This window comes from Dermacentor albipictus, chromosome 10 (assembly GCF_038994185.2).
Source record: "Dermacentor albipictus isolate Rhodes 1998 colony chromosome 10, USDA_Dalb.pri_finalv2, whole genome shotgun sequence".
NCBI classification, from domain to species: Eukaryota; Metazoa; Arthropoda; class Arachnida; order Ixodida; family Ixodidae; genus Dermacentor; species Dermacentor albipictus.
In genome coordinates this window covers 30,241,619-30,253,079 of record NC_091830.1, presented here as the reverse complement: position 1 = coordinate 30,253,079, position 11,461 = coordinate 30,241,619, and the positions used below count along the sequence as shown (strand labels likewise).

At 49.8% G+C, this 11,461-nt stretch overlaps 1 protein-coding gene across 1 annotated transcript; it reads left to right on the top strand.

The window, feature by feature from the left end:
* Window positions 1-1,854, top strand: LOC135912220 (solute carrier family 22 member 7-like). The gene has a single exon (XM_065444598.2). The coding sequence runs from the start codon at window positions 1-3 to the stop codon at window positions 1,852-1,854; it is 1,854 nt and encodes a 617-aa protein (XP_065300670.2).
* The last annotated feature ends 9,607 nt before the right edge of the window (window positions 1,855-11,461 follow it).

The window sequence follows — 11,461 nt, the reverse complement described above, 5'->3', positions numbered from 1 at the left end:
ATGGACGTCCTCCTACCCCACCGACTGGCCGGCGCCGATCTTCGCACAAGCGAGTCGTTTGACTGCGAGGAAGCGTTTGGTCACGGCCCTTTCCAGAAGCGGATGCTCGTCCTCGTTCTTCTAGGAGTCTTCTCGGCTAATTGCCAAACCGTGGTGATTTCCCTTATCACTGGAGACGTCGACCATTGGTGCAAGCCGCTCGCCGGTTTCAACATCTCTGCAGCCGATTGGAAGAATATTGCCATACCGATCGAGGCCGATGGACGCTTCAGCCGCTGCCGCATTTACGAACGCTGCAAGCCACCCGCTGAACACGGCGATTCCGCTGAGCCTCGCAAAATCGGCGCTGTGCCAACCGGGGTCGACGAGTGGCACAGCCGATGTTTCCAAAACACCAGCGACCCACGCGACTTGCCCTGTGAAGAGTGGGACTACGACGTTAGATCGGCCGAGGCCTCTGCGGTGAGCTCTTGGAACATGGTGTGCGACCAACGTTTGCTGCCAGCCACCCTCGTCGCCCTGCAAAACGCCGGTGCAGTAGTTTCCCTTATCCTAGCCGGAGCCTTCGTTGACTATGTCGGCAGGAGACTCATGCTACTGTCCTCCGCCGCAGCGGTAGTCACCTGCACGGTGTTCACCTTCGCGGCGACAAAATACGTCAGCTACGCTGTGGTGCGCGTCCTTACCGGGGCCATTGTCACGGTACACGCGATTTTTTCCTGCCTCATACCGTTCGAGGTGATGACGCACGAGCACAGGCCGCAGCAAGTGCTCCTCCTGGCGGCTCTGGGCCTGACGTCATGTGAGGTTTGGAGTGTCATCATCAAACCCATGGTCATCGACTGGCGTCTGAAGCAGGTCATATTCCTGGCCCCGACGGCTCTCCTGCTCCCGGCTTTGTCCACCGCCCGAGAGTCGCCCCGTTGGCTCGTTGCAAAAGGAAGACTGGACGCGGCCGAAGCACTCATGATGGAGGCTGCCAAAACCAACAATGTCCCACTTCCTGTCACGGCCTGTCTCGTGGAGAAGCTGAGAGAACAGATCAAGAACCACGCAAGTCGCGATGGTGCGGATATGGAAGACTTGGTCGACTATCGCTCCCTACGGCGTCGTGCGTTGGCGATGTTTGCCGTTTGCTTCTCCATATCTTTTATTTTTTACCTCGATGCCTTCTCGACGGCGCATTATAACGAAATTTGGATCCCGTTCCTGACGGTTGTCGTCACAATGGCGACGTACGCGGGGATGCACTACCTTATGACCGGCGTCGCCCTCGTCAGAGTGCTCAGCTTATGCTTCCTGTTGACGGGCGTCATACAATGCGCGCTGAGTGTGGCGGTGGGCGCTGGACTCGTCATTATCAGCAAGGCCTTACTCGTCCTCTCCAAGGGCATCTCTAACGTAATATTTGTACACTGTCTCACCTACGTCCTGGAACTCTTTCCATCGTCAGTGCGCGCTGGTGTCGCATGCTGGGCGTTTGCCTTCGGGCGTATCGCGGCCATGTGCGCAGCAATGACCCTCGTCCTGAAGCCAGCCGGACACGAAGGCGTGGTATTCGCCGTTTCGGGACTTTTCCTCTTCGTCTCCCTTCTCGTCATTCGCGTCCTGCCACGCACGACAGTGGTGGAAGAAGCACGAATCGTGGCCAGGCGCGCATCAGAGTCCAGCAGGATGTCCATGGATCACATGAAACGAACCCTCGCACAGAGGATGGTACGCAACAAGCCCAAGACCGGAAGCATGGAGAGCTCCAAGTCCTCCAGCAAAAAGAGTTTGAGGAGTGGTGGCAGCAAAACTCCTGGAAGTTTTAAAGTGTCTCGTCGATTTAAAACCGAGCGAACGCTCGAATGAAGCCACCGGAAGCTTAGTATGAAGTAACTGGGCACGGTATCGTATTGGCGACATCGAAAAGTCGCTTCTTGGACTCGTATCTGCTTAATTATGGTTTTAAATGTTCTTTGCACTCAGCCCAAAGAATAACAGCAACTAACCTCCTATCTGTGTTGTCTTCACAGAGTATTCTTGTGTGTTTCGAGCGCGTTTCTTTTTTACCTGGCAAATATAATTTTGATCATTTTGACAGGTAAACTTTGGCTCTTTGAAAGTTTATGTGTGGGCTTCACCACGAGACTACTCAAACTTACCTCAGAAGGCCAGGTTGCGCGTATGGAACGGAAAAAAGCATCATTTTTTGCATTGTGATTATATACAGAAACGCATGCATACGTGCTTTAACGACCACGCGCACGTATAATATATATTCGCACTCCACTGACCAATATTACCTGGAGTAGGGATTCCCCCGATAGAGGCGACTTTGTTCCTCGGCGTACGAATATAACTTGAAATTGAAGACTAGTATCCAAAGGGATTTCCACAATGGTCGGATGACCCCCGCGCCAGAGTTGCCCTCCTAACCTAAATATGAAACTTTTGTGCACCGAGCCATGCAGTGAGATGCACTGAAGAAAGCGCGAAGCACATGTTTGTTGCAAAGCCCTTTCGAAAGTAATCGAACCTCGTATGAAATGCAAGGTGCGCACGCAACCGCGTGTTGTGTAAGAAGGGTAGGCGTATTAACCATTTTCTCCACCGGTCGTTTTTAACAACCATGGAACAATCATAAATAAGATCGTCCCATTGTTCCTGCCTGCACGTATTGTTGCATCACGGTACATAAAAAATTGGAGGACGCTTAAGCTTCGCCTTCAAGAGTGGAACGCGATAGCGTTCCCGTCGACCCGCCAATGGGTGTAAGACAATGGGCTACAGGGCAGCCATCACTTACGAGGCGCCCCGCATCAGACGCGGTGAGCGTCGAGCCATATGGTCGAGCAACGCGGTGCTCGGCGCAGCAACGAAACGTGCGCCTGTGCAAGCGGAGCAAACCAAAGAACTCGGTATCCCGGAGGGGGAAATGATGCACGCCAGCCAAACGCCGTGATCGGCACGAGCAGAGAGATAGAGAGATAGTGATCTAAAGAAAGGAAGGACGCTTGATTCTACAGAGGGAGCAAGGCGAAGCGTTGTCAGGGGAGAGAGTCCGAGCCGCGACAGCTCCAATGCTAAAGCCCCTCAATTTTCCAAAAGTAGCGCCATTCTTAGATCTTTCCGCCACCCCGCTCACCCAGGCGCTTCCTCCTCCACTCCTCCTGTCGCCCCAGCCTCCTCCGCCCCCCATTGGCCAATCTGTGTCACGTGAAAGCAGGCCCCGCGCTTTTGTATATTTTTTTCTTTCCGGCGCAGAGCAGGCGCCGCGCTTTTGTATATCTTTTCTTTCCAGCGCGCTGCGACCCCCACTTTTGGGCCTGCGCGACGGAAGTACGGCAGGCGGTTTGAAGGAGCGCGGTAGTTTTATACAATGGGTTAGGGCCGAGTGCTTAATTGTGATGCCGTGCTGCTGCGCCTACGGTTGCCACAACAGACCCAGTGACGGCAAAAAGCTTTTTGCTTTACCATCCGCCGGGCGCAACGCAAAACGAAAAAAAGTGTGGATTCACAAGATCGGGCGGGCTGACTTCGAGCAAGTGGCAAAGAACTCGCGGCTTTGTGAAGTAAGTGCCACGGCTCCTCCAACCTCTTCTTTTGACGCCCGTGTCAAAACGGGTCCATGTCCAGTGCATTGGGGGCGCGTTAAAGAACCCCAGCTGGAAAAAAATTAATCCGGAGCCCCCATTATGGCGTGCCTTATGAGATCGGGGTGTTGGGATGTAAAACCCAAGAATCAACTTTGTTTCTGTCTTGTGTGCCTTGACTGTTCCAGTTAACGCAACACTGCTTCCTTGTGAAAACTTACAACGCAAAAGAATACAGACGCACGTAGTATACAGAGATAAAATTAGCAATTCAACAAAAGTGTTGCTGGTGCCAATGAGGGGAGGGGGATAATTATTTTCTGAACCTCTTTCCAGTTGTCCCATCAAGTTCCTTCTTTTTTTTTCTATCAAATTCTAACCATTTGCACTGTAATAAATAAATAACGATTTCATATGCTTGTACGTTGTTCAAATTATCTATACCGCCTATGTGTGAAAACGTTGCTCATGGCCACCACAACCTGTGTATGAGCTACGTACATCTGTAAAAGGCGCGGAACAGAAACGGCCCTGCTGCCAGGCATTGCTGACCGCAGACAGTCGGAATCTCTCACGCGCCGGCCGAACAAAAGCATTCTGCAGGCACGTAAATTAACCTACGAAACCACGTGCACATACTTTCACGCTGTCAAAACCTGAAACTCTGGTAATTACTCGCGTGTCTGAGCACACCGCGTGCTTGTGTCGTGTTTCAGCAACACGAACTTTCAACGTGCGCGCGCTTTACGCCTTAAATACGCCTTGAATAATGGTGCTTTTCTCTATTTCTTCCGCAAATCCGACACAACATTCTTAAGGCCAGTTACCGACTGACAAAGCAAGATCTAGATTGAAAAAACTGCTCCGCAGGACTCGAACGAACTTTTCCGCGGATTTCCTCCCGTAGCGTGCTAGCCGTCGTCTGCTACGGCAGGCCCACTGCCGGCGGCGCCACCGTCGAGGCCGCGCCGAGCGGAGGAGGAGGGAAGTGAATGGCGCTACTTTGGGAGATTGAGGGGCTTTACTCCAATGCACGCGTGGCGCGCCATCTGTCGGGGCAGCACCGTACATGGAGAGGAGGGGGTCTTCTGTGTTTGCCGCAAGATGGCTCTCCGTGTGCGGAAAGCGCAGAAGAAATGCAGCGAAACGCACTTCGCTACTCGTGTAATTGCGACTTCTGTAAGTTACATGGTCATAATTACCGATATACACCACAGTATAACTTTCCACGGCTCGTTTCGAAGGCAACACCGCATTCACTAGAGGCGCGTTTGTACCTTTTGGAAGCATCGAAATCGTGGCTGAGTGGTAGCGTCTCCGTCTCACACTCCGGAGACCCTGGTTCGATTCCCACCCAGCCCATCTTGGAAGTTGCTTTTTTATTTATGGAGTGCCTGCCGTGATTTATCGCTCACGGTCAACGCCGCAAAACGCCGACACCGACGCCGACGACACCGGCTTTTCTGCGACACGAGCTCCTTAACGCTATCGCGTTAATATAGCACGTTTTATTGCCCCGTTTGCCTTTGTAACCAGTACGCTGACTACTATGGCACATATTGAATGCAGCGATTGCGCCGGAACTTTTGTTAAATTTTCCTTCGAGACAGTCGCACTGGTTTATAGCAAACTATGAGCTGCTTCATTTGGTTTATTTATTTATTTATTTATTTATTTATTTATTTATTTATTTATTTATTTATTTATGCGCGGATTGTTGTCTTTGGCTTTTGACCAGTTTTCTGGGCCAGCGGGCTTCTTCCGCTGAAGGCTCGTGGTCTCAGGGTACCGTGTTGCAGAACACCTTCGACGTCAAAAGCTCTTTTGAGGGCAACTCCGGCGATTTTATATTTACTGCAGCAGGGTAACGGCATTTTCATGTTCCTGAGACCCTCCTGTCACGTATGACGTATCAGATAGTGGAATTTATCAGCAAATTCGAAACTAACTTTAAACGAGCAAAACAGCGCAACAACATTTACATCAGGCCGAGCAGTCGAGCGAACCCCTTCGTGTGACGTAAATGGTAGTCAACGAAAACTGTGAAAACGGTGACCATGCCGGACCATTGCCACAAAGTCTTCGGGAGGAAATGTCAGCCGCACCAGCTCTTCGGAGCTGTCGAACAGTGACAGCTCCGATTCCGATCAACTCGACAGCCATGAATCGTCGTTCGGCTACGGCATGCCGCCAAACCGCCAGCGTCAAGCACAACCCACCGCACCGCGATGCAACACAAGGACCTAGGGTAAGCCCTAACCACTGATTTGATACGGGCTGCTTGCTATACAGTGAATGCTCGTTAATTCGAACTTCAATAATTCGAATTTATGGATAATTCGAACTGTACGATTTGGTCCGGCCAAGCTCCACAGAAGTCTATGTATAAAAAAGTCCGTTAATTCGAACGCGAGATGGTTCCCTCACGGATAATTCGAACTACGCTCGCCTGGCACATGGCCAGAGAAACGCGCCTACTGCCTACACACAAGGCTGTATTGCCTCCGAAACGGAGAGAACGGCGAGAGAAGGCAAAATCGGAAAAAAATCTAACCGACGCGGGGTCAGCCAGAAGGCAGCGGCGGCTGCCGCCTCCCCGTTCTACGTAACCTCCGAGACTTCTTGCCCGTTGCGAATCTCGGAGGCTTCGCAAATCTTGTACAGCTGCTAATGTTGTGCGGAGATTCATGCCGTGCGGAGTACGGCAAGTTCCAAAACACAGCGAATCAAGTACGTCGCAGCTGCGCTTGCAATCAGGAACCAACGAATCAGGGCCTTCGCCACCTTCACATGTTCAGCGTCTTTGTCTCGGCAGTCTTCATAGGTTGTGCACTTTTGTTTTCAGCTTATGAGGTATCGGCCGTCGCGATTCATTGTGATGGTGTTAAGCTTCGGCTAACGTTCGTTTCGGTGGACATCGGTGGTGTGGCACAGTCGGACCCAGAGCTTCGACTTGAAGATGGCGTGTGCCCGCGACACACGCCATCACTTTCTGACACGCCAAATTCCTGACATGCCCTACTGCTTCCAAATCGCACTGTACTGTTGCCCTCCTTCACTTTCGTTAGTTCGAACTTTCGTTAATTCGAACTGAAGCGGCTTCCCCTTGCGGTTCGAATTAACGAGCTTTTACTGTATTAAGTGTTTTACCCCCTTCTCCGGGAATCGTTTCGGTGTGCCTTTTTCATGTTCCTGTCCGTGTCATTTTTTACGCGCTAGTTCAACGTCCCGTTATACGTATAGCTCAGGATCGTCGAATCCACTGCGCCGTCCTCCCCCGTCTGCGTGTGACGTCATTTCCGTCTTGCAAAATGCGGTCAGTAACTGAGGAGGAAGCGAGGCAGGTGGTCCGAGGCAATCGATGAAATCGATTTGTGAAACATCCGTGACACTCTACCGCATGCTGTTATTGAAGATATTACGGAAGTGTGCAGAGAAACGCACCCATCCGTTGCCCTTTTAGATGCACGTGTTCTTGTTCGAGAGCTTCGTGGTGTCCGAACATTTAGATGCCACTCTCCCCCTTGGCGCTGTTTCGTGTTTCTGCGCCGCCTGTGCTAGAATGTTCTAGAAAACACTGCGAGAGTGGCGAGATCGACGCGCGAATACCTGGACAGAGCGTGAAGCCTTTGCTGCGAGCAGCCGTCGGAGGCTCTGCTTTGGTGAACCCGTGGGCTTTCTCCCCTCGAATAAGCGGCGGGCATCAGATACACGCGCGCTTTCGCCATCAACGCGATACCACCGGTGACGTTAAAATTGTACGACGCTGCAAAGTAATCCTGGGGGGTCTAGCCGCACAAAAGTACGCGTTTGCGTCTTACGTGATGATTTATATCTTTCCCTTCCACGAGTGCAAATTTCCCACCGCACTGGTCGTGTCGTGACTCGCCATTCTGAAAGCGCCGACTCATTGTGGCACGTGACTCGTGTCTCGCGAATTCAGGAGTGACCTGGCGCTAGCCCTGCCAGCTCCAAGTGCGGCATGGGTTTCCATAAGACGTGGGTCCACTTTGCTTTGTGTGTCGTTTTGCGTGGTTGTTCAACGCTGAAGTAAATGGCTTACCCATCTGCGAAACACATATGGAGTGTTCCTTCGCCAGGAAGAACGGGTTACCGGTCGACAAGTTCATTTTGGGGGGGACAATTAAGCGGTGAAAACGAGACGGCAGTAGAGTACACCCCTTTAGGGCCACAAAGAATGGGCAAGAGTTTGAGCTCTGTGCAAAACGGAAGAATGTGCCCCTCATTCAAACATAGTGGTATGCAGCGGCCACGTCTGATGAAGCGCTGCAGACGTCAGTTGCTTTTTCTCCGGTGAACGGAAGCGTGCTACGCTGAACAACGCTGTCTTCAATCTGAGGCAAGGGAAGAAGGGTAGGAGCAAAAGATGTCGCCTCGGAGATTTTCAAGAACCAAGACAGCGGTTCGTCTCCTGAAGCTAATAGCACCCACCCGCCCGAGGTCCGATAATTTGAATTATGCATTTCAATTGATTATGAAAATAGTGTCCCCCAGTTCGAGCTGTCTACCTTAATATGCGCCACTGAAAACCTTTAAGAATTTCTGAAAGTGTTCGCTGAACCAACCTGTGTATGCAACGGAGATGCTGCCAAGGAAAAGACAACGCCAACGTAGACGCCAGAGGATGACATTGCAATGAAGTTCATCACATGCATGACACAGCGTATAAAAACATAAACACACTATCTACATACCGTAACCTATCATATAGATTACTGTAACGACGTATAACATCAACACATTTAGCAATAATGCGAGTGTCCACGTTAGAAAAACAAAAAGAAGCTACTGTCCACTGACTCCCGGGTTGCGTGAGGTCCGCATAACGTTTTTCCGAATTTTCTAAGACGGGTGTATAAATATTACTGACGCCCAACATGGCAGACTGCACATGAGGAGCCTCAAAACGGCCCAGAACACACATCAAATACCGAATTAACCCTAATGGGGTTCGTAGAATGCCCTTTGCCCCATTGACCTTGAGTGACCGGCGCAAACAAGACCGCCTAGAGCGATGCCTTCAGGATGGAACCAGTATACTGTTCGCAGGCCCTAGTGTGTGCAAATCACGTGGGGACTTAGTTTAGATTGCAGGCATACGCTCCCTGCGAAAACTTTCGTTAAAACTACTGCGCTTTTCCCTGCTTATAGAATTAAGAGAGAATTTCCGACACGTGCGAGAATGAAGGCAGAGCAGCCATTGCGGCTTACTATAACCACCTTTGATATTAGGGTCTACAATTTGAGCAATAACATTTTTTTCAGTGTAGGTAATGAATGGTGTAGCAATCAACATCACGCCGTGCAAATTTGCCTCGGCTTAAAGGAGGCTGTGTTCTCCCAAGACGATTTTCATTAACTTGAACCCGGCGTTTTCTCTTAAGGTCACGGTAAACTTCCGTATGCAATGCAACTGAAAACTGCCGCATTTTGTCCTGCCTACTGTGCGTCTATACATTAGAAGAAATGTTCCTATTTCAAAAGTTATGCAGACCCCACACTCAAAGATTGGCCATTGTCGTTGCTGCACAGTTTTCTGGCTCTGGGTCGTTGCGCCGATGAGCTTCATGTCGCGGATGTGATCCCCCTCGCGGAGACAGAAGGTGAAAGGCGGGGGGGGGGGGGGTAGTGAAAAACGCGCGTTGGCTGCACGTTAAGGAGCCTTATGTGGTCAAAATCGTCCTGGAGTCAATTATTTTAGGACGCGTTTCGCAATCAAATCGTGCTTTTAGGGCGTAATACCACAACATTTCGTCACAATTTTCCTCGCTGCTGTGAACACGCGTTTCGAACGTTTCGCAGTAACGAGGAACATGATTAGTTATTAGTTGTAGTCACAAAGAATTGAAGCTGAAAACCACAATTACTTACTCGATCACTTTTTCTATAAGTTATAGAAAGAGAGACAAAATTGGAGGATGCTTAAGCTTCGCCTTTAGGAGTGGAACGCGAAAGCATTCAAAGATCCCGGACTGCTACTCACGCTTCCAAGGAACTGCAGCTTATATAACCGTAATGTTTACGGGGAAACGATGGCGGTGAATGCTGTGCACTAAGGCAAGCTTTCTGGTAGAAACACGGTTGTTGCGTGGGCCGACCCCGGGGGTAGCGCACAGCCAAGCGAAATCTCAAATGGAAGCTGGAAAAGGGGTTTGTGTATGCGTTTCCGTATAACAAAATTAATTTCTCTCGTATGCTCTAATGAAAATCCGACGCTATCATGTCAGTAGGTAGCGTGTAAGTCGTACTTTACTAATTTTCTCACGCATTTTACTCAGAGATATTCAGTCAGTTCAGTAAAACCTATGCGCCACGGAGAGGACCTGCGTGGTTCGAAAGTATTTTTTTCTCTCACAGACAACGCCGCCGACGCAGACAGCGGATTTTCTGAAACACGGGTCCTTAACGCTATGACATCAAAATTTTGTGGCAGTATATCCTTGGATATTCGATTACATTTTAACCGAATATCCCAATTTCTCTCCGAATTAGAAAAAAAATTCATTGCAGGTTCTGGGTATCGATCCCAGTACCTCTCGCATGCTATGCGAGCGAGCGCTCTACCATCTGAGCTACACCGCCGACAAGTAATACCAGTAACGTAACGGCTTTTCACTCCGTACCACCTTTCCCCCTAAAACTACGTCGAGCGCAGACACCGGAGACTTCCGGAGGCAACCAGTTCGCACTGGAATGACGTGCTATATTCGAATCACTTTTACGGGGGGCAGATGACAGTGAGAGATGCGGACCAGATGAAGCCATGAAGAACTTTGCAAACATTTGCGCATAAGTCCATGGAGCGAGAAGGCTTGTCCTTCATGTGGTCACTTTAGGGCACGGTCCAAATTTTGTTACGATTTGTACTTTTTCTAACGATTGATTGATTGATTGATTGATTGATTGATTGATTGATTGATTGATTGATTGATTGATTGATTGATTGATTGATTGATTGATTGATTGATTGATTGATTGATTGATTGATTGATTGATTGTGTTGACGGCCAAAAGCATCAAACGGCTACGAGGTGTACGCGTAGCGGTGGACTCGAGAATAATATTCACTTGCTGGGTTTTCGTGCATCTACCTTTCAGTACAGGAGCGTTTCTGCATTCCGCCCCCATAGTAAACGATGCGGTGGCAGTCCCAAATGGAACTCACGACTTTTTTCTCCACGATAACGATATATACCCATTAGGCGGCCAAGCCGGTCACCGAGTGTTCCTTTGAAACGGCTTATCACCCAAAACACGTCATTTGCTGCAGGCGCATTGGAAGTGTGGGCATTCTTGCCAGTCCGCGCAAGTGGACACCTCAAACCCTCTTTCTCGTCCAGTGCGATACCTTAGATTCAAGCGATCGTCTAATCACTGGGTAAGTAGGAGGAAGGTTACCAATAAATTTCGCTGACGCTCACCCCCGTCAGCACCTCCCCCCCCCCCCCCGCCTGACTCGTCCACATCACCAGTTTGCTGTGGAATACGAGGACAGCACCACTTAAACAACTCAAGAAACTCTGCGACACTTCGCAAAGCGAAGTCAAGGAAATTATGCAATTCAAAGACTCATTGAATTTGCAAGAAATACCTCACTAAATTCATTGTTTTCTTATTGAAACCGGAATCAAAAGCATTAACCTCTCATTTATATTATTTCATTCATTCATTAAGCCATGTATTCATTTATTTATTTGCATACTCTAAAGGCCTGGAGGTACGATAGAGAGGAGTGGTGAGCATGTAAGTAGTCATTAGCAAACATCTCGAAATTACTCGACGTCACAGATAACAGCGACGAAGGCAGGAAGACGGTTCCTGCCGTCGTCGGTCGATGGTACTAATGCGTGAAAGTAAGCGCT